The 26,799-nt window shown below is 30.7% G+C and overlaps 3 protein-coding genes across 7 annotated transcripts in view; 1 reads left to right on the plus strand and 2 right to left on the minus strand.

The window, feature by feature from the left end:
• Window positions 1–2,079: 2,079 nt before the first annotated feature.
• On the minus strand, window positions 2,080–3,784 carry LOC135132169 (zinc finger autosomal protein-like). Its single transcript, XM_064060151.1, has 2 exons — window positions 3,589–3,784; window positions 2,080–3,530 (listed from the first exon to the last, which is right to left on the minus strand). The coding sequence occupies exon 2, from the start codon at window positions 3,520–3,522 to the stop codon at window positions 2,512–2,514; it is 1,011 nt and encodes a 336-aa protein (XP_063916221.1). The 5' UTR covers window positions 3,523–3,530; window positions 3,589–3,784; the 3' UTR covers window positions 2,080–2,511.
• A 2,387-nt stretch (window positions 3,785–6,171) lies between these two features.
• On the minus strand, window positions 6,172–7,796 carry LOC135132129 (zinc finger Y-chromosomal protein 2-like). The gene is made up of 2 exons (XM_064060093.1): window positions 7,630–7,796; window positions 6,172–7,582 (listed from the first exon to the last, which is right to left on the minus strand). The coding sequence occupies exons 1-2, from the start codon at window positions 7,651–7,653 to the stop codon at window positions 6,230–6,232; spliced, it is 1,377 nt and encodes a 458-aa protein (XP_063916163.1). The 5' UTR covers window positions 7,654–7,796; the 3' UTR covers window positions 6,172–6,229.
• A 7,350-nt stretch (window positions 7,797–15,146) lies between these two features.
• LOC135133315 (prominin-like protein) overlaps window positions 15,147–26,799 on the plus strand; it is a 95,832-nt gene continuing 84,179 nt past the window's right edge. For 3 of the 5 annotated variants that reach the window (XM_064061677.1, XM_064061679.1, XM_064061680.1), the window contains exon 1: window positions 15,147–15,336. The gene's annotated coding sequence lies outside the window, so the exon portion shown is untranslated. The remainder of the gene's footprint in view (window positions 15,337–26,799) is intronic. The other 2 variants (XM_064061676.1, XM_064061678.1) reach the window with 1 other exon arrangement.

Here is a 26,799-nt window from a genome sequence, read left to right on the forward strand (position 1 = left end):
CAAAACCGGCAAAAATATTGTAACAAAACTGCCAAATTTCAAATATTTTAGACGTCAGTTGGGCGCCCTCATTCGGTCATAAAGCGAACGACCACCCACGAAAACGGGTCACGAAAAACGGCGAGCCGTCTCTACTGATTGATATCTATGCTGTGGCCTATACTCACTGCCACTACCCAAAAGCGCCAACGTGCATATGGTTGCCTATATTTTATGATTTTTTTTTATTGAAATTAAAGAACACAATATAGTATATTATTAGCCAAGGTTGCAGAGCCAAGCATTCTAGACCGAGCGCAAATTAGAACCCGAGACGCGCAGCGTCGAGGGCTCTAAGTGCGAGGTCTAGAAGTGGCTTTGCAACCGTGGTTAATATACTATTTTTTTCACTAGTAGAAACCATAAGACAATAAACTGAAAAATAAACGTTCAATTTTTTGACGCAACATGATTTTGTTTTGATTTCTAATCAAACTTGATCTAAATCTTCAACACAAAGAAAACCGTTTATACTTGTCGCCGAGTTAATCATTTTATCTTCTACCGTCTACCAACTACCATGCGTATACTCAAGTAATGTTTGTAGCACACATTTGTTCATTTTTTAAGAAATAATCAAATCAAACACTGCATACATAACCTCAATTTTTCTTTTTGAACCCGTGGTAGCAAAAGTTGAATTTGCTACCACTAAATGAGTCGACATTTGCATGCGTCCAGGCTGCTAGTGAAAAAACGTAATTTTTAATACTATTTGCCGAAAGAACATCGCAATATGAAATCGGTCGGTCGTTCTTGAATACGCGTTGTAAAAATATTGACAAAATAATTATTAAACTTTCAGTTACAAGTAAAATGTTGTACCGAAGTTCCATATTATTTACAACATATTTTCTCATTTAATTTTATTATTTAAATTTGTTTTAAATTTCCATCTATGTATATATTTCGAAATACTCATGAAATCCCAGTTCGAATCCACGATTATATTAATTCAACTTATGATAATTTTCAAGGTCCTTTCCTTCAAACTAGATCAACATTTAAGATTAATATAACCGTCATAAATAAACTGTTTTAAATATCGATTAGCTTAAGTAAAAACATCCTGAACTTTTAAGGATCATTGAAACTTGTTATATTGAATTTAAAAACAATAAAACAAAAATTATACGTATAGATAGACCATTCAGTTTTGCACATTTCGTATAAGAAAATCATTAATTACAAGTCTTATAATAATTACGCTTGTTAGAGGGGGACTGTGGTATCGAATGCGATTCATTTGTTTAAATTTGTTTAAACAATTTAATTTTCGCATTACATGCGTGGTTGCCGATGTTATTGAATGATTTTTTACGAAAAGGATTAAAAAGGAAGGATTTGTAAACAAAATGAAACCAAAAGTCCTACGATCTATTTTATAACTTGGGGAATAGATTTTATTTTGTACATTCTTAATTGCTAAATCTATTCATTAATTAACAGCTTCCATTTATTGTCAGTTGGGCAAGCACTTTATCAGAAAATTTGACAATTCTGCCTCCTCATTGGCCCTAGCTGAGTCTGTTTTTACAAGACACCAGAATTATTTAGAGGGAATAAGATTTAACCAGAAACGACAATGTTATTTCAAAAATAACTTAATAATTAATAAATTCTATTAATTTAACTGATGATAATTTTCAAGGTCCTTTCCATCAAACTAGATCCACCTTTAAGATTAATATAACCATAATAAATAAACTGTTTTAAATATCGATTAGCTTAAGTAAAAACATCCAGAACTTTTAAAGATCATTAAAAAAATAACTTGTTATATTGAATTTATATTTTATACAACAAAAATTATACGTATTGATGGACCACTCAGTTTTACACATTTCATATTAGAAAATCATTAATTAACTAGTCTTATAATAATTACGCTTCTTAGAGGGGGACTGTGGTGTCGAATGCGATTCAATTTAATTCTCGCTTCACATGCGTGGTTGCCAATGTTATTGAATGATTTTTTTTATAAAAAGGATTAAAAAGGAGGGATTTGTAAAAAAATAAAACCAAAAGTCCTACGATCTGTTTTATGACTTCACGAATAGATTTTATTTTGTACATTTTTTATTGCTAAATTTATTCCTTAATCAATAGCTTCCATTTATTGTTAGTTGCGCAAGCACTATCAAAAATTTTGAAAATTCTGTTTCCTCATTGGATAATATAAGATTTAACCAGAAACGTCATCGTGTGTTATTTCAAAAATAAAGAATATAAGATGTATTTATAAAAAGACAAAAATATTTTCACTGTGCGTGGCCACTCCGTCTGTTCGGTAAACGGACATACAGTTCATTAAATTTCTATTGCTATTTAGAAAATGCTGATAAATTTGCATGGTGCAAAGATTGGAAACAACAGCTGATTGTAGATGCGCGCGCAGCCAACAATATTACACAATATTCGTGAAACAGCCTGTACATACGTTCACACTCATTTTAATTAATGTTTGCATCATTAAACCAGCCCATTAATCCCACACTCATCCAAATGATGCAAACTTATGTGTCTTTTTAAATGCGCAATGTGCTTAGCTTTATACACACACATCTGGCACGCATACCACTGTATATCTTCTTCACCCAGATGCCGCGAAATCACATGCCGCTTTAAATGCGCCGGCTTTTTTGCTTTGTATGAACAGTCCTTGCACTCAAACCACTTAATATCCGCTTCGCCCAAATGTCGTGCGATCATATGCTTCTTCAAATAACAATTTTGTTTAGCTTTATATGGACACTCAGTACACTCAAACCATTTAATATCATGCCCGTCTGAATGTCGCGCATTTATGTGCTTCTTTAAATTAGAGTTTTGTTTAGTTTTGTATGGACAGGTGTTACATTTGTACCACGTGATATTGCTGTCATCCACGTGGTGCAAATAAATGTGTCTTTTCACGCTGGATTTGTGCTTGGATTTGTACGTACATAGTTGGCATTGGTACCATGGTACTTCATGGTCTTTAAAATGCTTTCCTGTTTTGTGTATTTTTAGGGAATATTTGCGCTTGCACTTGTAGTCACACTGGTCACACTTGTACCATGTGGGGTTATCATGGTGTACAAGTTGGGGGTCTTGTTTAACCCGCAAACATGATTTAGTGTGTTGAAGCCACTTAATCACAAAGTATGTTTCAAAGTTGCACTTCAAACAAACGAAGTTCTTGATGGTGTAGTCCGCGTTTGATGTAGTTGGTTTGTTCTGTTTTTCAATGGTATGGTGTTCTGCTATGTGTTTTTTGAAAAGTAGGGTTAGGTCTGTCTTGAAATTGCAGTCCTTGCAATAATAAACTTCAACACTGGCGTTTTCACAGTTAAAGGTGTTTAGGGGTGAGTGGTGACGTCTGACGTGGTTCACCATCAGAAAGAGCGAGGTTGTGAAGTACGGACAAGCATTGCAATTGTGGATATTTCTGGCTGGTGCCTTCACGCGGGCGAATTTTTTCGAATATTCGAGAGTGGACATTTTGGTTGCTGCAAAGGGTTAGAAATTTGGTTATTGTGCTAAAAATAATGGAGTTTTCGTACTTACCAAAATCCGAATGGGAGATTCTTCAAAACATAACCTCAAAGATAAAGTTTGAAGTACATCACCGTGTTAGTCTTCCACGTTAATTAGTTAACAGTCTACGGTATTTATTACGTTATTTCGCCGTTTATTCGACAGATTTACGGTTCTACACAGGTTCTATATTTAAATAAATGTAAGAAATTTCTAACTGTCAAAGTCGACTCTTAGCAGTGTTGCCAAAATCTGGTTATAAATGAAAATGCACTCGTTAGAAAGTCTAATTTATTTCTAAAAACCTGAAAATAACGTTGTAGACTATTCATTTTAAACAAAAAATTACTCCAAATGTTTTTGTCTTTCATGTTGCCCCAAATTCTCCTTCACAGGTTCTATATTTAAATAAATGTCAGAAATTTCTAACTGTCAAAGTCGACTCTTCGCACTGTTGCCAAAATCTGGTTATAAATGAAAATGCACTCCTTTGAAAAGTCTAATTTATTTCTAAAAACATGAAAATAACATTGTAGACTATTCATTTTAAACACAAAATTACTCCAAATGTCTTTGTCTGTCATGTTTCCCCAAATTCTCCTTCACAGGTTCTATATTTAAATAAATGTAAGAAATTTCTAACTGTCAAAGTCGACTCTTAGCAGTGTTGCCAAAATCTGGTTATAAATGAAAATGCACTCCTTTGAAAAGTCTAATTTATTTCTAAAAACCTGAAAATAACATTGTCGACTATTAATTTTAAACAAAAAATTTCTCCAAATGTCTTTGTCTTTCATGTTTCTCCAAATTCTCCTTCACAGATTCTATATTTAAATAAATGTGAGAAATTTCTAACTGCCAAATTCGACTCTTATCAGTGTTGCCAAAATCTGGTTATAAATGAAAATGCACTCCTTTGAAAAGTCTAATTTATTTCTAAAAAGATGAAAATAACATTGGAGACTATTAATTTTAAACAAAAAATTACTCCAAATGTCTTTGTCTTTCATGTTTCCCCAAATTATCCTTCACAGGTTCTATATTTAAATAAATGTAAGAAATTTCTAACTGTCAAAGTCGACTCTTAGCACTGTTGCCAAAATCTGGTTATAAATGAAAATGCACTCCTTTGAAAAGTCTAATTTATTTCTAAAAACATGAAAACAACATTGTAGACTATTAATTTTAAACAAAAATTACTCCAAATGTCTTTATCTTTAATGTTTCCCAAAATTGTCCTTCACAGGTTCTATATTTAAATAAATATAAGAAATTTCTAACTGTCAAAGTCGACTCTTAGCAGTGTTGCCAAAATCTGGTTATAAATGAAAATGCACTCCTTTGAAAGTCTAATTTATTTCTAAAAACATGAAAATAACATTGTCGACTATTAATTTTAAACAAAAAATGACTCCAAATGTCTTTGTCTTTCATGTTTCCCCAAATTCTCCTTAACAGATTCTATATTTAAATATATGTCAGAAATTTCTAACTGTCAAAGTCGACTATTAGCAGTGTTGCTAAAATCTGGTTATAAATGAAAATGCACTCCTTTGAAAAATCTAATTTATTTCTAAAAACCTGAAAATAACATTGTAGACTATTCATTTTAAACAAAAAATTACTCCAAATGTCTTTGTCTTTAATGTTTCCCCAAATTCTCCTTCACAGGTTCCATATTTAAATAAATGTAAGAAATTTCTGTCAAAGTCGACTCTTATCAGTGTTGCCAAAATCTGGTTATACATGAAAATGCACTCCTTTAAAAAATGTAATTTATTTCTAAAAACCTGAAAATAGCATTGTAGACTATTAATTTTAAACAAAAAATTACTCCAAATGTTTTTGTCTTTCATGTTTCCCTAAATTCTTCTTCACAGGTTCTATATTTAAATAAATGTGAGAAATTTCTAACTGTCAAAGTCGACTCTTAGCACTGTTGCCAAAATCTGGTTATAAATGAAAATGCACTCCTTTGAAAAGTCTAATTTATTTCTAAAAACATGAAAACAACATTGTAGACTATTAATTTTAAACAAAAAATGACTCCAAATGTCTTTGTCTTTCATGTTTCCCCAAATTCTCTTTCACAGGTTCTATATTTAAATATATGTAAGAAATTTCTAATTGTCAAAGTCGACTCTTATCAGTGTTGCCAAAATCTGGTTATACATGAAAATGCACTCCTTTAAAAAATGTAATTTATTTCTAAAAACCTGAAAATAGCATTGTAGACTATTAATTTTAAACAAAAAATTACTCCAGATGTCTTTGTCTTTCATGTTTCCCTAAATTCTTCTTCACAGGTTCTATATTTAAATAAAGGTGAGAAATTTCTAACTGTCAAAGTCGACTCTTAGCACTGTTGCCAAAATCTGGTTATAAATGAAAATGCACTCCTTTGAAAAATCTAATTTATTTCTAAAAATCTGAAAATGACATTGTCGACTATTAATTTTAAACAAAAAATTACTCCAGATGTCTTTGTCTTTCATGTTTCCCCAAATTCTCCTTCACAGGTTCTATATTTAAATAAATGTCAGAAATTTCTAACTGTCAAAGTCGACTCTTAGCAGTGTTGCCAAAATCTGGTTATAAATGAAAATGTACTCCTTTGAAAAATCTAATTTATTTCTAGAAACCTGAAAATAACATTGTCGACTATTAAATTTTAAACAAAAAATGACTCCAAATGTCTTTGTCTTTCATGCTTTCCCAAATTCTCCTTCACCTTACACTTGAAAGGGCACTTTTCGCACTTAAACCATTTAGCCCCCTCGCTTGAATGCCACACATTTATATGTTTAGTTAAAACAGTTTTTTGTTTAGCTTTGTACTCACAACTATGGCACTCAAACCACTTCATATCTTTTTCGTCCAAGTGATGTCTGCTGATGTGAGTCTTCAAATTCGAGGTTTGTTTACACTTGAATGGGCACTGTTTGCATTCAAACCATTTAATCTCCTGTTTATCCATATGTATATTATTCACGTGTCTCTTTAAATTGGCATTCTGTTTAGTTTTGAATGGACACTGGTCGCATTTGTACCATTTAATATCTCCTTCATCCACATGGTATGCAGTGACGTGCCTTTTCAAACTGCTACACTGTTTAGTCTTGTAGGAACACTGCTCGCAGCGAAACCACTTAATCTGGTGTTCTGGAAAATGTTGACTAATCCTGTGTCTGCGTAAATTTTTCCTACTTTTGGTTTTGTATGGACAAGTTTGGCATTCGTACCATTTAATATCAGGCTCATCCAAATGGTTCACGTTTATGTGGTCTTTTATTTTTGACGATCTTTTAGCTCTGTACGAGCACGTTGGGCACTGGTGCCATTTAATCAGTTGTAAGTCTAAATGCGCGCGATACACGTGTTGGTTTAAATTGCATTTTAGTTTCGTTTTGAATGGACACTGTTCACACTTGTGCCATTTAATCTTGGTTTCGTCCACGTGGTGACAATATATGTGTCGTTTTAAACAGGATTTGCGCTTGGTTTTGTACATACATTGGGCACAAAAGTACCAGATAACCTCATTCTCGCTCAAGTGTTTCAACATTTTGTGTGTTCTTAAGGATTTTTTGTACTTATATTGTGAGTCACACTGGTCACATTTATACCATTTGGAACTAGTTGTCCAACAGGTGTGTTGAAGGCATTTGAGCCACAAGTGTGTTTCGAAGGTGCACTTATCACAAATGTATTTTTTGATGGTGTAGTCCCCATTCGCTGGATTTTCTTGCGATTTTTTTTCCGCGCTGTGACATTCTCGGAGGTGTTGTTTGAAAAAAAGGGTGAGTTCGGTTTTGAAATTGCAGTCCTCGCAGTAGTAAATTTCGAGGTTTGTTTGTTCGCAGTCGAAAGGGGTTGGTGGTGAGGTGTGATGTTTCCTGTGGTTTTCCATAAAAAAGGTTGAAGTTGTGATGTACGGACATAGTTCACAACTGTGTTTGTCAAGGGGAGTTTGTTGAATACAGGTCTTCGAATATTGCAGAATCGACATCTTGGTTGACCTAATCTGGATTAAAATTGTATATGAATAGTGAAAAATATTTGTTTTTTTACCTCAGGTTTCGGTGTTTGAAACATAACCTCAATCGGTTTATTGTTTTGGATGACACCAACAGTACCAACACTACTGACAGACCATAGACATCATGCCATAGACCCATAGACCAGTGGTTCTCAGGTTAAGGGGAGCGTCTGCGCACAAATTTTATTTTAGCACTTTGGGGAAATCTACTCTAGTAGTACGAGAGGCGCTGTCCTCTGGTGGTGGCTTTTTGAAAATATGGGTGGTAAAAGTCTCTTTTTTTTTCATTTCTGTTAATTATTATTTTTTATATAAAATTTGCAGTTTTTAAGTTTATGAAAAAGTAGATATAGATAGTGAATATGAAAAGAAACTATAAAATGTCTGTTATTTGTAAATCTAAGGTAATTTAAGTGATTGGTAATAAGGTAAAAATTATACATTTTGGCACTTTTTTAAATCTTTTTCATAGTTTGGAATGACTCTTTGGAATATAATACAAAAATATCTCATTTTTATACTGAATAATCATAAATTTTTTAATCAAAAATTGTCAAGTTTATTATTGCGCACAAATCTAAATCGGTTTAAAATATTTAAAACTATTGGATAAAAATAATAACAAGCATTAATTTATTGCAATAACTGAAATGATTTGGTCAAGGACCTAAATTATATGGCTTTATATTGATTTAGAAAATTACAAGACTATATACTTTATTAGTCAACATTTTCATTATTGATACCTGATTACTAAGTCAATGTGAATTTCAACACGGCATCTCTACAATAGAATTTTTTTGGCAAGATGTTGTAAAATTGTACTAATTGACCCTCTATTTTCTTAGAAGATCCATCATTTGTCAATATCAGTGTTATCTTAGCAAGTACTAGTTCCGCCTACTAGCACTGTTCCCATTCAAACGATTTTATTTCTGTTCAGTATAAGATCCACTTTTCATTCAGACCAAATAAAATGAAACACTGAAATAGAGAACGGGTGGGTGGGCGGGGTTAATTATTTTATATTAATAATTCTGTAGAGTGGAAATGGCAAGTAATACCACTTAGGTTCTAGGTTGTTAAAAAAAGAAAGAAAATAAGGAATTTAATACATGTACTACTAGTATTAATTATTAAATATGTATTGATTTAGAAAATTGCAAAAATCTTCAGTAGTTTTGATCTTATCTTAGCAAGTACTAGCCCCGCCCACCCGCCCTTTATTTTTTTAAATTATCACTGTACATTTAATTGTCCCAGAGTTCGTTCAAATGTTCTTTTTAATGCTGCAATATATAAATTGTCACAGATTGGTAACAGCCTTGGCGAAGAACTTGATATTTCTGTGTCGCCGCTTAAGCCAATACTGCAAAATGCGCATGATATTTTCTCATAGTTCGTTTTCTAACAGTTATACTAATTATTTAGTTTTTTTTTTATTTAATTTAGTTCAGTTTAGACCTTCTTAGTAATACATAGATTTAAGTTTGCGCTAACTAAGTATATTAATATATTAATTCATTTATACTTAACTGTAATTTGCTCTGTAACTGGATGTAAGTCTGTTGTGGGCAATAAACCATTATTATTATTAATATTATTATTATTTGTTTTATTAAATGATATGTCATTTGCTAAAATCAGGTTTATTTTAGAAAGTACTAGCCCCGCCCACCCGCCCTCTATTTTCTTAGAATATTTATCATTTGTCAATATCAGTGTTATCTTAGCAAATACTAGCCTCGTCCGCCCGCCCTCTATTTCCTTAGAAGGTAAAATCATTTGCCAAAATCAGCTTTACCTTAGAAAGTACTAGCCCCGCCCACCCGCCCTCTATTTTCTTAAATGGTATGTCATTAGCCAAAATCAGTATTATCTTAGAATGTACTAGCCCCACCCATCCGCCCACCATTTTTTTAGAATATCCCTCATTTGTCAATATCAGTGTTATCTTAGCAAGTACTAGCCCCGCCCACCCGCACTGTTCTCATTTTATTTTTGTTCAGTATAATGTATTTTAGGAATGTCGTATATGGTATTCCATAGTAAATTTAAATTTCCAAAAATATCATACTTCTATACTTTACTTTCTTTTTGGTGACTTTTTTGTTGTTTTATTGTCACTTTTTATGGCCTTTTTGTTCTTTTTGTAATCGCGCCTTTTTCCTTTTTTTTTTGTCCTCTGTGTACATATTTTTTTGGTGCATTGTTTGTCTTTGTTCCTAGTTTTTTTTTATTTCATTATTTTTGTGGTAGTTTTCCTTTATTCCCTTGGGTTGGTTGCATTTTTTTGACATCTTTTTGTCGTTTTTTAAACATTTTTTGGCAGTCGCCTTTTTTGTTTACGTTTTGTGTTGCTTTTTTGTCCTTTTTTATTGTCCTTTTTTGTCACTTTTAATAGATGCGTTCATTGTTGAATTTTGTTCAGTCTCTGTTTTTGTACCTTTTGTTATGGACTTTTTGTAGCTTTTTTTGTAGTGTTTTTTCTTTTTGTAGTCGCCTTTTTTTCTAATTTGTTTTTGTCCTCTGTTTTTGTGATCTTTTTTGTCACCTTTTTTGCTCGCATTTTTTGTCGCACTTTTGGTTTCCTTTTTGGTCACTTTTTTCGATTTTTTATGGACTTATTCTCCTTTTTTAATTGTTTGTTTTTCTTGCATTTTTTGTGATCTTTTTTGGCGCGTTTTTGGACCTTTTCTTGTCATTTTTTTGTCAATTTTTGTAACCACCTTCATAATTGAATTTTATTCGTCCTAAATTTTCGGAGTCTTTTTTGTGAAATTTTTGTTGTTTTTTTGTTCCTTTTTCTGCATTTTTTTAACTTCCTTCTTTCGGCCTTATTTCTCGCACCATTTTTAGTCACCTTTTTAGTGCTTTTGCTCTTTTTTTTTGTCTTTTGTTTTCGTTTTTTTGTATTCTATTTCCTTTTGTTTCTTCGTCATTTTTGTAGTCACCTTCTTTTGCAGTTTATTTTTGTAGATTTTATTGTTGCCTTTTTTGTGAACTTTTTTGAAGCCTTTTTTGCCTCCCTTCTTTTAGTCGCATTTCCTCATTTTTTTTTAAATTCTTTTTTATAGCCTTCGTTGCTGAGTTTTGTTCGTCATGTGTGTTTTGTAGCCTTTTTTTATGGATTTTTTGCGAAATTTTTGAACCTTTTTTTGTTCTCTTTTTTGACTCTTAGTTTAGTCGCATTTTTGGCTACCTTTTTAATAGTTTTTTGTAGTGACCTTTTCCTCATTTTTTTTTGTTCCCTGTTGTCGCATTTTTGTAGCCTTGTTTGTGTCTTTTTTCTTCTTTTTTCGTGGGCGTTTTTGTGTTTCATTATTTTTTTGTTCTCTTGGGTTAGTCGCATTTTTTCTGACTTCTTTTTATCGTTTTTTCCCTAACTTTTTATAGACATCTTCATTGTTGAATTTTGTTCAGTCTCTGTTTTTGTATCTTTTGTTATGGACTTTTTGTCGCTTTTTTGTAGCGTTTTTTTCTTTTTGTAGGCGCCTTTTTTTCTAATTTGTTTTTGTCCTCTGTTTTTGTGATCTTTTTTGTCACCTTTATTGACCCCATTTTTAGTTCCTTTTTTGGTCACTTTTTTCGATTTTTTATGGACTTTTTGAATTGTTTGTTTACCTTGCATTTTTTGTAATCTTTTTTAACACACATTTTTTTGTTAATTTTTTTGTCGCGTTTTTGGCCTTTTTCTTGTCATTTTTTTGTCAATTTTTGTAACCACCTTCATCATTGAATTTTATTTGTCCTCAGTTTTCGGAGTCTTTTTTGTGAACTTTTTGTTTTTTTATAGCGTTTTTTGTTCCTTTTTCTTATTTTTTTTAACTTCCTTCTTTTAGCCTTATTTTTGGCACCATTTTTAGTCACCTTTTTAGTGCTTTTCCTCATTTTTTTGTCTTTTGTTTTCGTTTTTGTATTCTATTTCCTTTTGTTTCTTCGTCATTTTTGTAGTCACCTTCTTTTGCAGTTTTTTTTTTGTAGATTTTGTTGCCTTTTTTGTGAACTTTTTTGAAGCCTTTTTTGCCTCCCTTCCTTTAGTCGCATTTTCTCATTTTTTTTTAATTCTTTTTTATAGCCTTCGTTGCTGAGTTTTGTTCCTCATGTGTGTTTTGTAGCCTTTTTTTATGGATTTTTTGCGAAATTTTTGAACCTTTTTTTGTTCTCTTTTTTGACTCTTCGTTTAGTCGCATTTTTGGGTACCTTTTTAATATTTTTTTGCAGTGACCTTTTCCTCATTTTTTTTTGTTCCCTGTTGTCGCATTTTTGTAGCCTTGTTTGTGTCTTTTTTCTTCTTTTTTCGTGGCCGTTTTTGTGTTTCATTATTTTTTTGTTCCCTTGGGTTAGTCGCATTTTTTCTAACCTCTTTTTATCGTTTTTTCCCTAACTTTTTATAGACATCTTCATTGTTGAATTTTGTTCAGCCTCTGTTTTTGTATCTTTTGTTATGGACTTTTTGTCGCTTTTTTGTAGCGTTTTTTTCTTTTTGCAGTCGCCTTTTTTCTAATTTGTTTTTGTCCTCTGTTTTTGTGATCTTTTTTGTCACCTTTATTGTTTTTCTATTTTTTATGGACTTATTCTTCTTTTTTAATTGTTTGTTTTACTTGCATTTTTTGTGATCTTTTTTGACACACATTTTTTTGTTAATTTTTTTGTCCCGTTTTTGGCTTTTATCTTGTAATTTTTTTGTCAATTTTTGTAACCACCTTCATCATTGAATTTTATTCGTCCTCAGTTTTCGGAGCCTTTTTTGTGAACTTTTTGTCGTTTTTTTGTAGCGTTTTTTGTTCCTTTTTCTGCGTTTTTTTTAACTTCCTTCTTTTAGCCTTATTTTTGGCACCATTTTTAGTCACCTTTTTAGTGCTTTTCCTCATTTTTTTGTCTTTTGTTTTCGTTTTTTTCTTCTATTTTTGTAGTCACCTTCTTTTGCAGTTTTTTTTTTGTAGATTTTGTTGCCTTTTTGTGAACTTTTTTGAAGCCTTTTTTTGGTCTGTTTTTCTAGCTTCTTGTGGAATTTTTGATGTTTTCTATAGTGGTTTTTTTTGTTCCCGTTTTGTCTCCCCCCCATATAAAATGAATCACTGAAATGGAGAAGGGGTGGGTGGGCGGGGATAATTATATTTTATTAATAATTCTGTAGAGTTGGAATGGTAACTAATAGAACCTAGGCTGTTAAAAAAAGAAAGAGAAAAAATCTGGTAATTAATAAGAATCTTTAGTAGTTTTACAGCAGTTATGACTACAAATTCTTTTGTTTGACATTTTCATTATTAAAACCAGAAGCGGATTACGACGTCCTATTTGAATTTCAACACGACATCCCCACAAGAGAATTATTTTTTGGCAAGATGTTGAAAAACTGTAGCAATTGTGACATCCGATATGTTGCTATTTCTGTCTTCATCTGACACACTGTACGCAGGTAAAGATTGCTTGCTATGCAATATTATTGTCGGTACTCAGCACCGAGAGGTATTAGACTTTTCCGCCTCCTCTTTGTGGGTATCCATAATCCCATAAACACTCGGTATATAGAATAATAAGCATTCACGTTCGGTAGAAGTAACTGTCAGAAACTTTTCTGTGGTTAAGTTGCAATCTTAAGATCACTAGAAATTTAAGATTGGCATCAACTGTCTAATTTTCTAATTCAAATGTCAAATCTGAATTGTGTGAAAAAAAACCGAAGTTTTTCTAATTTCAACACGCTTCGTTTCAAGAAAATCCTCAAATACAGCATGGAAACAATTTCCATAAAAGTAATCACGAGAAAGCTCATTTTAAAGGAAAAGAAACAAGAAATATTTCGTGGTTTTCAAAAAATTGGGTAAAACGGAAACAGTTAAACTGGTGGCAGAAATATTCTCCGTAAAGTTCGCTAGTGTTGTCGAGTGTTTTTCGAATTTTAAAATAATACAGATACAGCGGCGCTTGTGCCGTTAATATTATAATCAGAATCAGAAAGACGACTGCGCAGATTTATATACCTACATGCTTTGTTGGTTCCGTTCTACAATTGGTTTTTAAGTTTTATATAATCGTTATTGTTTTGTAAGAGGTAAAACACTCGGCTTTGAAAACAATTGTACGTAATACACGTATAAATTTAGGTTTCCGAAGGCAAAGTTTTTCAAATTTTAAACACGTTATAGCTGCCAGAATCAAATTTCTAAGGCGGTACGTATCTCCAATTGCGTGATTGTGGTAAAGATTTACTTTTCATTTTCTTGGATGAGACATGGATATACCAGAACGGATCCATGGTGAAATTGTGGATCCATGATGATGACATCAAAGCTTGTCCTCCTAAAAAAACTAGTGAAGGGAAAAGATTCAAAATTTTACATGGGGGTTGCTCTTTGGGCCTTTAGAGGGATGCGATTTTCTCCTTGGTTCAAAAATAGATTCATCAGATTACCACAAAACCATCACGTTTTCGATATTTGACCTTTACTTACTTACATGTCACATTTTTGATACCTACTTTCTGACATTCCAGTAATACATTATACACTAGAACAATTATGTCCGCAGTTACACAGCTTAAAAAAAAAAGTTACCAAATCTAGTTACATCTACCGAACGTGAATTCCTTATACAGTGGAAAAGGACTAAAATTCCCTAAAAAGTAGTATTTTTTATTAACAGATCAACCTGATCCAGTGAACAAACGAAAAAACTAAAGGGTGTTGACAATTTGAACAAAAAATTATATAAAGTTTGTATTTGTTCAAATAATGAGACATCTTCCCAATCGTTACAGTATTAAAAAATAGTCAAAGTTTATTTCCTTAATTCTTCTTAATTTTATTTCTTTGATGCCACCAAACATTCGATAACAACATATCAAAGAATTATCAAATAGTTCAAAAAGTGAAGTTTTACAGGAATTTATTTTTTGACAATTAAAAATATATAATTTTTGAAAGCGATATATCTCATATTTTTAAAAGCAACTCCTGAAACCGCTATAATTTTCTCCATGTCTTTAAGATAGGACGAAACGAGATCAGACGCCAGCCTTAAATTACATTTTAAGTTTTACTTAAATAGTGGGATAGGCAACACACAATTCACTGTTCTTGAAGCTCAAGACCTCCGGGTTTATTCCACCGGAAATATTGCGAGGTCCACCTATCTAACAAGTTTTTTTTTTAATTTGAGTGTAATAGTTTTGAATGTTAATCATTCCGTCTTCATTGAACTGAATTGGTTGACTGAGTGTCGAGAAAAAAACGAAATTATTGTAATGTAAACAATGACCTTATCAGTAACCCCGTTTTACGGTACTTGAATCCGACCCGAGACAGATCTAGGGATATTCACATTACCAATCTAACAATGTGCTCGACAGAATAACCAAACAGTATTAAATTATTAACTTAACGGTAATGCCGTTGACCAGACCAGCTGTGACTACCACTCTCAGACACAAACAAAGGTCCAAAATCCGTTTTTCCCCATTACCATAATTTTCCCGTCTCGTTTTCGGTTGACATCTCTGGGGATTTTCACGCATGCGTCCTACCAACCTAATCGACGCCGTAAATATGATAAAAAGCTCGCGAGCGAGTCCGTGGGAGGCTGCCGAAGGAGCGAGTGCTGTCTCGAAGCAAGTGAACAAAACAACAAACCAATCGATGAAACTCAGTGAAAACAGTGATTTAGTGTAGTGCTTAGGACCCCAAAGTAACTTCTTTTTAAGTGAGTGCAGTTACCCCTTTGGATCACAACAAAAGGTAACCGCTTTGTGTCCAATTCGAAAAAAAAAACACCCGAGCCCCTCCACCGTGTCAAAACAACGTCGGTTTCTTTCATCTCGGCGTTTTTCTCGCGAAAATTTGCTGGTTCCGACCGGTCTTTGTCTCTGCTGGCAGAGCTTACTTTATTGTAAAATTGCGACCAATTAGAGTTAATCGTTGCTAATGTTGGAGCATCCTTTGGGTTTCGGCCCCACAAGTTGAATGACACCCTGTATACACAAATCCGACTTGGAATCAATTTTTCGGGGTAAACAATGGAGGCTGGTGATGCTGTTTGTGGCGTAATTGTTAAGGGGGTTACACCCACAGGGTCATGACCAGCTTGATTCTTTGTGTGGCACCCCAGAAAACGCACGAAACGGAAAAATAGTTCCCACGTTAAGCGTTATTAAATTTTAATTGGCCATTACTTAATAGAATAAAATGCTAATGGTGGTTTCGCACGACCTCCGGAAAATAATCAAAATGTTACTTTGTGTCTATTATCAACGAATTTTGTTCGTTTTTATCAGCCACCAATTTATGCATGCAGTTATTATCATTATCAAATCAAGGTTTAACGGTATTTAGGTTTTCCTTTCGGTGAATGTTATCACGACCGGTCGCGGTCAAAACTGGCTGGCGTTTTCGGAAAATCTTATCTTTACACGTCAGAAGTGGGATATCCCATTCAACCTTCAAAGGAGAGAAGAAATTTCAAGTGAATGACGCACCGCGGTTTACCATTATGCTTTTTAATGTTACGGAACTGGCGTTTGATTATTGATTTCGAAATGAGTAACGAACTATAGAAACCGTGAATAAGAGTTTCTAAAACTTGAACAATCGGTTTTGATAAACGTTATTTATTGGAGTTGGATTACAAGATCGTCTCTGATTCACTCATTCCGTGAATGTCTGTAAATAATAACAATATCAGGAGTGGATGAAGCAGTTTAACGGTATTTAGATTGTCCTACGACGTACACAAAGAACAGTAATAAAGTCTAATCTCTTTATTATCGTTTTAATTGGTTTTTGAGTCGGGGATTTGAAGACGAGTTAAATGAAATCGCTTCCAGAATTTCAGATACAGTACTGAAGGATTAATTAAGAATGTTACGCCACATTTTTGACATTTTTTCTGTGGTGTATATAGGATGGAATATAGTTTAAATTATCGCTTTTATTTTCCTGTTGCTGAATCATGATCAAATCTCGTAAAAATTTAATGTCACTTTTTCTCAGAAGTGTTATTTATTATTCTTAAAGGATCATGTTCTATCTTATCTGCTGTATTATTAAAAAGTCCGTTGATACCTTGAGGTTGTGACCTACAAAGTTAAGGTGGTTGGAAACAATCCTGAGAAACTTGGTTTATAAATATTCGGAAACTATATTTTTGTGTTGGAATTTTCTTTGTTTGGTGATATTTTTCAAATGATAAAAAAATTCGTACGATAATTTTTTTGTTTGGGGTGTTAATGACATATTCAGAAATGCTTTGATTCGGAGTTGACTTTGTGTTTTAGTTTGTCGCAGTCGTAAACGATGTAACATTCGCAGAATAGAATTACCGAATAAAATAAATATTCAGAAGTACATTGGGAGCGTTATTTTTGTAGTCAGTAAAATTTTATTGCCTTGTGAAGTTAAAGATGGCAATAAACGTATAAACAGACTCTAAATATTAATACCAGTAGCAGGTAGAACACCGTCTCAGGGATGCTTTAAAATTGAGTGTGGTGTCGAATAGATATAGTAGATTTTTGTTTAATTTTGGCAAGATGTTGTAAACAGCACGTTTTTGTAAAATTGTAAAACTTGTATTGCTTGTAAGGAAGAAAATTGGGTGTAAATACACAGGTTTTTTTAAGTGTTATAGTAAAAAAATAGATCTCCCGTTTCCGTCTGTTTGTCGTCTGTGTCGATTTTTATGTAATCCCGAAATGACCGAACAGATAGGTTTCAAATTTTAGATATATGTTACGAATATCGTTCAAACCAACACTTCAAAATTGCATCTTGTATTTATGGTTTATGATTCCGCCTTGAGTTTTTACCTAGGTATCCAGATTTTCGCAAAATGAATCAAAAATCGAAAAATTACAATTGAGAAACTAAAAGTACCCAAATTGAAAAAACGAAGAAGTGTGAATCTAAAGATTATAAAATTGTAAAGTAAAAACACGGAAAATCGAAAAATAAAATATCTGAATATTGTAAAGACGAAAATTTGCAACATCAGAACGAGAAACTAAAAATCGAAAAATTTCGTAAACTGAAAATTAAAGTATGTATCTAAAAATTGCAAACTAAAAATGGAAAATGAAATAGTGGAAAAATTTGAAAAATTTAAAAATTAAAATTTGAAGAATTGAAACATCTAAGTAAATGCAGGAAAATTATAAAATCGAAAATTCGAAAAATTGGAAAAACGAAAAATTACAGTTGAGAAACTCAACATCCCAAAATTGAAAAAACGAAAAACTGGAATTTCTAAACATTGAACAATCAGTTCAAATTTAATCAAGATCTAAGTTCAGAAATTGAAAAGTTAAAGATCAAGATTGCTAAATCGTAAAATTAAAAAATCAAAAAATTAAAAAACCGAAAAATCAAATATCGAGAAACTAAAATTAGAAAACTTTCATAAACCGAAAATTAAAGTATGTATCTAAAAGTTATAAAAACAAAAAATTGCAAACTAAAAATCGAAAGTGAAATAGTGGGAAAAGCGGAAAAATTTAAAAACTAAAAACATATTTAAAAAGTCGAAAAATCGGAAGTTGAAAATTGGAAAATGAAAAACTGGAGTATCTAAAGATTGAAAAATTGTAAAATGAAAAACTGGAGTATCTAAAGAATGAAAAATTGTAAAATAAAAACTCCAAAAATTGAAAAATCGAAAAATTACATGTGGAGGAACTAAAAATTGAAAAATCGAAAAATTAAATATCTGAAAATTGTAAAAATGAAAAATTGTAAGATCAAAATAGAGAAATTGAAAAGATAAAAATCACAGAACTAAAAAAATCGAAAAATTATCAAATTGTTAAATTAAGAAATTAAAAAACCAAAAAATCAAATATTGAGAAACCAAAAATGGAAAAATTAAAGTATGTATCTAAAAATTATAAAAACAAAAAATTGCAGACTAAAATTGAATATGAAATGGTGGAAAAATTTAAAATTGAAGAATTGAAAAATTTAAATGCAGCAAAATTATCAAATCGAAAAATTAAAAATTGTTAAAAAAATCGAAAAATTCGGTTGCTCAAAATTCGAAAAATTGAAAAATCGAAAAATTACGATTGAGAAACTAAAAATTCCAAAATTGAAAAAACGAAAAACTGAAATGTGTAAATATTTGGAAATTAATTTAATTTAATTAATTTGAGCAAGATGAAAATCGAGAAATTGAAAAGTTGAAATCAAAAATTAAAAAAAAATCGAAAAAATCAAGTACATATCGAGAAATTAAAAATCGAAAAATTGCAGACTGAAAATCGAAAATGAAATAGTGGAAAAATCGGAAAAATTAAAGAATTTAAATTGAAGAATTGAAAAATCTAAATCCAAAATTAAAAAATCTAAAAATTAAAAAAATATTTAAAAAGTCCAAAATTCGGAAATTGAAAATTCGACAAATTGAAAAATCGTAAACTTACAATTGAGAAAATAAAAATCCCAAAATTGAAAAAACGAAAAACTGGAATATCTAAAGATTGACAAATTGTAAAATAAAGTTAAAAATCCAAAAATTAAAAAATGGAAAAATCAAATATCGAGAAACTAAAAATCGAAAAATTTCATAAACCGAAAAGTAAAGTATGTAACTCTAAAAATTATAAAAACAAAAAATTACAAACTAAAAATAGTAAAAATCGAAAATGAAATAATGGAAAAATCGGAAAAATTTAAAAATTGGGGAATTGAAAAATCTAAAGGCAGCAAAATTATAAAGCTGAAAATTCGGGAAATTGAAAAATCAAAAAAAATCCCAAAATTGAAAAAAAAACGAAAACCCGAAATACTCGAATCCAAAAATTGTAAAAGCGAAAAATTGCAAGATTAAAATCGGGAAATTCAAAAGTTAAAAATCAAAAAATTTTAAAAATCGAGAAATTGCTAAATCGTAAAATTAAAAAATCAAATCTCGGGAAACTAAAAATCGAAAAATTTCATAAACCGAAAGTTAAAATATGTGTCAAAAAATTATAGAAACAAAAATTGCAAACTAAAAATCGCAAATAAAATAGTGGAAAAATCGCCAAAATTAAAAAATTAAAAATTGAAGAATTCAAAAATCTAAATGCAGCAAAATTATAAAATCGAAAAATCGAAAATTTAAAAATTATTAAAAGATCGAAAAATTCGGAAGTTGAAAATTCGTGAAACTGAAAAAACGAAAAACTGGAATATCTAAAGATTGAAAAATTGTAAAATAAAAATTCGAAAAATTACATATCGAGGAACTAAAAATTGAAAAAACCGAAAAATTAAATATCTGAATATTGTGAAAACGAAAAATTACAAGATCAAAATCGAGAAATTGAAAAGTTAAAAATCCAAAAATTAAAAAATCGGAAAATCAAATATCGAGAAACTAAAAATCGAAAAATTTTATAAACCGAAAAGTAAAGTATGTATGTAACTCTAAAAATTATAAAAACAAAAAATTGCAAACTAAAAATCGAAAATGAAACAATGGAAAAATCGGAAAAATTTAAAAATTGGGGAATTGAAAAATCTAAATGCAACAAAATTGTAAAGTTGAAAAATCGAAAAATTTAAAACTCATTAAAAAAATCGCCAAGTTCGGAAGCTGAAAATTCGGAAAATTGAAAAATAAGAAAACAATCCCAAAATTGAAAAAAACGAAAACCCGAAATACTCGAATTGAATGATTGAAAAATTGTAAAAATAAAAACTCGAAAATTTGAAAAATGGAATAATTACATATGGAGGAACTAAAAATTGAAAAAATCAACAAATTAAATATCTGAAAATTGTAAAAACATTAAAATCGAGAAATTACTAAATCGTGAAATTAAAAAATCAAATCTCGGGAAACTAAAAATCGAAAAATTTCATAAACCGAAAATTAAAATTTGTATCTAAAAATTATAAAAACAAAAAATTGCAAACTAAAAATCGCAAATAAAATAGTGGAAAAGTCGCCAAAATTAAAAAATTAAAAATTGAAGAATTCAAAAATCTAAATCCAGCAAAATTATAAAATTGAAAAATCGAAAATTTAAAAATTATTAAAAGATCGAAAAATTCGGAAATTGAAAAAACGAAAAACTGGAATATCTAATGTTTGAAAAATTGTAAAATAAAAACTCGAAAAATTACAATTATGGAGAAATTAAAAAATGAAAAAAACCGAAAAATTAAATATCTGACAATTGTAAAAACGAAAAATTGTGAGATTAAAATCGAGAAATTGAAAAGTTAAAAATCAAAAAATTAAAAAAAAATCGAAAAATCAAATATCCAGAAACTAAAAGTCGAAAGATTTCATTAACCGAAAATTAAGGTATGTATCTAAAAATTATAAAAACAAAAAGTTGCAAACTAAAAATCGAAAATGAAATTAATAGAAAAATCGCAAAATTTAAAAATTAAAAATTGGAAAATCTAAATGTAGCAAAACTATAAAATTGAAAAAATTATTAAAAAATTTGAAAAATTTGGATGTTGAAAATTCGAAAAACTGAAAATAAAAAAACTGGAGTATCTAAAATTTGGAAAATTGTAAAAATCGAAAAATTCACAAGTTAAAAATCAAAAAATCGAAAAATTGTTAAATTTTAAAATTAAGATCTCAAAAAATTACAAAATCGAAAAAACAAATGTGTATCGAGAAACCAAAAATCGAAAAATTTCCTAAACCGAAAATTAAAATACCTATGTATTTAAAAATAATAAAGCAAACTAAAAACCGAAATGCAATAGTGGAAAAATCTAAAAATTAAAGCATTGAAAAATTGAAATGCAGCAAAATTATAAAATTGAAAAATTGAAAAAATTAAAAAAACGAAAAAAAATTGAAATTTCGAAAAACTGTAAAAACGAAAAAGTGAAATATAGGGTGTTCAAAAAATTGCGCACCAAATTCCCCAAATCTATGTCACGTTGTTCAGGACCCTTCATACAGGAAAATAATTTAAAATATTCTTTTGTCCAAATGTAGAAGATACAATTTAATTTTTTTTTTCGAAATTTCACCAAGTTTTAATTCTCTAGTTTGTGTTGGGTACCTAAAATCAATCGGACTTTCATTATTCAAATTAATTTGAGACGTATCTTGTCTTTATACATGGTGGTCTTCACTTTAAAATTGTTTAGGATTTTTGATATATCTTTCTGAAAAAAAAAATCGTTGACTTCGAATTGACGTAATGAATTGAACAAATGTAAAACAAAAATTTTAAAAATTGAATAAACGAAACTTTTAAATTATAATAGTTGCCATAAATTTGTCATTCCCAGTACAATTATTACACATAAATTTATCATTACAGTTATAACTGTGTAATGCGCTTAAAATATTTAAGTACTGTGTTAACATAAATTTTAATTTGAATTTTGATTATCTATATCCGTATACATTTTAAAAATGACAATCTGTCAGTGGTACCAATTTACAAACAAAATGCATGGCCTTCTAGATATCAAACATTAATTATTCCGGTTCGAAGTTTGTTTAATATTAATATTTTGTTTCGATTTTGTTGTTTTCCCGCGGAACGCTGACAAATGTATTTCGGTCACTTTCCGTTAGGGGCGTTAGTACCAAGCCAAAAAACCCCAGTACGAGGGGTTGGTCTGGGTTGTTTTGTTATCGAGAAACCCTTCTAGAGGTAACATCGCGAAGTGTTGGCGCCAAATTAGACACGTGGTTCCATTGTGCAGGGGGTCTACAGAACTTTTAACCCGGAAGCTGAACAGAACAAGGTAGGTGAGCTTTTAATGCGTTTGTCAGCTTCGATCCAAGTTTTAATATTTTTTTGGAATTGTAAATCGCCGCGAAAAAAGGTGTTTTCAAAGCTGTTTTTATCCTGGACGTTTTTTTAAATTTTATATTAGCAGTGTGGACGAACGTCATACTTTGTAAACGACTTAAAACCCTAACTCTACTGAACCATACGACTAACAAACAGCGACACTTGCATTTTCGTATTCTGCGAGCTGTGTTTGCTTCAATAAAATATGGCCTTAATTTGTTTTTACAAAAAAAAATCAGATGACGTCATAAAAAAATTTTTAGTGGGGACGACCAGACAAATTTTGTTGTTAAATTAGGTCTAAAATTTCACACAATGAGTCCAATATTTCAAAGGTTATGGGTCGAATAAAGTAGCCAATAGACGACAATCAGACGCAAATGGAGGACCTACTTTTCATAATCTCTAATATAGTACTAATACTAATGCTAAGTGAACAGGAAGTAAAAATGCTTTGTAGATTATTATCATTCGAAACGTCGGGCTTCAAAAATCAAATAAAACACTCAATTTTGCTTGCCGATAGAGTTCCAAAGCCACAAGACTTTCAACATATACACCAATTAGCCTCACAACCTCAATTCATTAAAAATTAACCTCACAATATAAAACTATTTGAAAACCTTTCTCCGCTGACTGATCATTATCCAAAACCCATGACGTCTCTCCATCAATAACTGACAACTTAAAAGCCCTAAATAAGCGGTGCTCATTTAAATTTATAGTCCGTCCACTGGACACTTGAACCACCGACCTTATCTACGAAACCCCGCTCTTTTATTTATATCTTAAGCTAGCTGCAATCAATAAACCTAGCCCCGGTGGAAAACGATTAAAGAATGTGTCGTAAAAGATTCCCATTTCTCGAAAACCCAGTCCAACTTTATCCTGGAAACGACACCGTATGCCTGCGATCAATGAAGTCAATTACTGACATTGCAGGCTTAATTAACTAGAGCAACATGATGCCTTCCGTCTAAAATAAAGAAGATGCAATTTGTAGTCTCCGCTCAACGTCCCGTTTTAAATTAGCACAGTCACGCAGGATATTATTAGATCGCAATTTATCTGTCAATTATGACAATGCCAATACGGATTGTTAAACAAAATTCGCCTATGATCTTGTGATAAATGGCTGTTTTTAAGTACGTGTGGTGGGTTTCTTTCGTTGGAATGCGAAACAAAAATATGGCAGTTTTTCAAAGGGGCCATAAATATGACACGTGGAAAACGGTGAAGAATTTACTAATGTTTCCGATATTGGATTATTGTGTTTTTGATATACAATGGGTGATATGGATGGTGATAACAATTTGATTTAATGCGCAATCAACACACAATGTAATAGAATCCGAAGCAATGTAATTCAATAGATACCTTATTGTTCGATAAAAGCTAAGTTTGATGATAAATTGAGTATAGAAAAATGGTGGTACTTTTTGAATGTTCAACAATGATATTTTGTCTTGTTGTTATTGTTGTTGACTAAGCACTGCCTTACTGATAACGGAGCTTTTTTTCTGGGAAAGGAAATATGAGGCAACCGGTTTCATTGTTCGTCTGAATCACACTACTTCAAGTGAAGTGGAGGAATCAAAAACGCATCAGACTAACCTAGATTTTAATAAACAGAAAAACAATATTTGTTTTTTAATTTTAGCGATTATTAAATGATATGATTAATTACCACATGTGTTTCTTTTTAAGCACTTCCGCAGTTCATTAAAGTAATTACATTTGCTTGTTAGTGTTGTATTAATGAGTACAATTAAATGTGTTCAAGTAAATTAAAAACGTCTTACTGTTGCTATTTTTGGAATAAATAACAAAATTGTCATACTAGTAGGAAATTGGTGTAAAGACGCTATTTTTGTATACTAATAAAATTTTATAGCCTAGTGTCATTCAGGTCAACAATCTATCTTCGGACGAGTCGTGTGAAATTTGCCTGAATTTCAGGGTTGTGTTTCATCAGACATCCATCTGGCTAAATATTGAAGCAAATTAGTTTCGTGATATTGTAACCGAACCTAAGCAACAAGTTAATATTCTATTATTGCACGCAACCCTTAAAAACACCTCAGTTACATTCGTCACGGAATCAAATGCGTTCCTGTTCACCGATTGCCAACCGTCAAGCTTTGACAAAGCTCTGAAATTTGTGGTTATATTGGTATAAAAAGTTGCAACATCATTTTTTTTTGCGAAAACCTGGAGTCTGGTTAAAAAAATCAAAGCGGATTCACAAGTACAGTAGTTTGTTATTTTAAAAATTTAAATAGTACTTACAAGGAAAATTTTGAGGTGACGTCATCACATTGTTTTCTAGAGAATTTAAAATCTTTAAAATTTCGAAATCTCTATAAACGGCAAAGATATAAAATTTTTAGAATCTCTCGAACTTCTAAATTCTAAAATTTTTAACCCACATGATCAAGACTCTCAAACTTCAAATTATTCAGTGTCTGTAAATTATAGAAACTCTTTAATCTTCCAAATTTTTGTGATCTTTAAAATTTGTAGAATCTGCAAGATGTTCAAAATTATGAAGTTTGATAATTTCAAAGTTCTATAATCTACAATTTCCAAAATCTGTAGTCTAGAATAATTCTAAAGAGTATCAAAAGTTCTAAAATTTTTACAGTCTCAAATTTTGTATCAGATTCTGACTTCTCGAAATTTTTAAAACTCTAAAATTTATAACATTTTTCTAGAACCTCCGGAGGCTTGAAATCTAAAAATTTTCAATTATAAAATCTTTTCTATATCTAAATTTCTGTAATCACTGGAATCTCAGAAGTACCCAGAAAGTTCTTAAATTTGTAAAATCTCCAAAATCTGTACAATTATTGTAAAACTTTCAAAGTCTCTTGAATGTCCAAAAGGTCCAAAGTTTCAGGAAAATATACTATCTTCTAAACCTCTAAAATTTTGTATCTAGAGAATCTCTAAAATCTTTAAAATTTTTAGAATCTTTCGAATTTCTATAATTATAGAATTTTTTGACGTAAATGGTCAGAACTCTCAAATTTCAAATTACTCAGTGGCTATAAATTATAAAAACTCGATGATTTTCTAAATTTTTGTGATATTTAAAACTTCAAGAATCTGCAGGATGTTCAAAATTATGAGGTTTGATAATTTTCAAAGTTATATAATTTCTAGAATTTCCAAAATTTGTACTCTGTAGAATCTTCAGTATTTCCAAAATTCTTGGGTGTCAAAATTTTCTCTAATCTAAATTAAATTTATTAAGTTTCTAAATACTTTAAAAACCTCGAATCTTTTTTGAACAGTCTTTTAAAAGAATTAGAATTTTAGAAGTTCTAGAATCCAATCCCTAAAGTTCTAAAGAGTGTCAAAGTTCTAAAGTCCTTAGAATCTCAAAATTTTATGTCAGATTCTGACGTCTCGAAATTTGTAAATCTCTAAAATTTACAACATTTTTCTAGAACCGCCGCAAGTTTGAAATCTAAAAATCTCCAAGATGTCCAAAATTCCACAATTTTCAGAGTTTTCCAAAATCTCTAAAATCTTTGGAATCTTAAAAATCTGGAATCTCAGAAGTAGGTACCCCGAAAGCTAAATTCTTTTGAACTTTGTAAACTTTCAAACGTTCTTAAATTTATAAAAATGTCCAAAATCTCTATAATTATTGTAAAACTTTCAAAGTCTCTTAAATGTCCAAAAGGTCCTAAGTTTCAGAAAAATCCACTATCTCCTAAACCTCCAAAATATCTAAAATTTTCTATCTAGCGAATCTCTAAAATGTAGACAAATTTTTAGAATCTCTCGAATTTCTATATTTCTAGACTCTTGACGTAAATGGTCAGAACTCTCAAACTTCAAATTACTCAGTGTCTATAAATTATAAAAACTCTATGGTCTTCTAAACTTTTGTGATTTTTAAAACTTCTAGAATATGCAGAATGTGCAAAATTATGAAATTTGAAAATCTTCAAAGTTCTAGCATTTCTAACATCTAAAGTCCAAGATTCAGTATTTCCAAAATTCTTGGACGTCGTAATTTTCTCTAATCTAATTTATTAAGTATTTATTAAGTTTCTAAATACTTGTAAACATTTAGAATTTGCAAAATTCTGTGGATTAGCAACAATATAATACACCAGCATAAAAATCTTTAAAATAATTAGGTCGAAAAATTTTCTACAACATCTAAGATCTATAAAAATCTACAAGTTCTATAATCTCGGTAAATTCTAGATTGTCTAAATTCTAAAGTTTCTACAGTTTTAAAAATTTTCAACCTATTCCAGGTTCTAAGATTTACCAATTTTCTAGGGCCCCCAGAATTTCGAAAGTCTTTATAGGTTCTAAAATCTCCCGAATATCCAAAGTTTTGGAACCGAAATTTTTCCCATCTTCGAAAGCTCCAATATTTCTGAAACAGTGAAAATGTATCAATTTTCCCAAATATTCTTCA

Source organism: Zophobas morio, unplaced genomic scaffold (assembly GCF_036711695.1).
Source record: "Zophobas morio isolate AGI-343-1 ecotype UQ-CSIRO unplaced genomic scaffold, CSIRO_AGI_Zmor_V1 ptg000021l, whole genome shotgun sequence".
Lineage (NCBI taxonomy): Eukaryota > Metazoa > Arthropoda > Insecta > Coleoptera > Tenebrionidae > Zophobas > Zophobas morio.

Bases quoted from the DNA above. Each gene is read 5' to 3' on its own strand.
- LOC135132169 (XM_064060151.1), bottom strand. From the start codon at position 3,522: ATGTCCACTCTCGAATATTCGAAAAAATTCGCCCGCGTGAAGGCACCA.
- LOC135132129 (XM_064060093.1), bottom strand. From the start codon at position 7,653: ATGTTTCAAACACCGAAACCTGAG. The intron at 7,583-7,629 runs GTAAAAAAACAA...ATTTTAATCCAG, and splicing joins TTCAAACACCGAAACCTGAG to ATTAGGTCAACCAAGATGTC.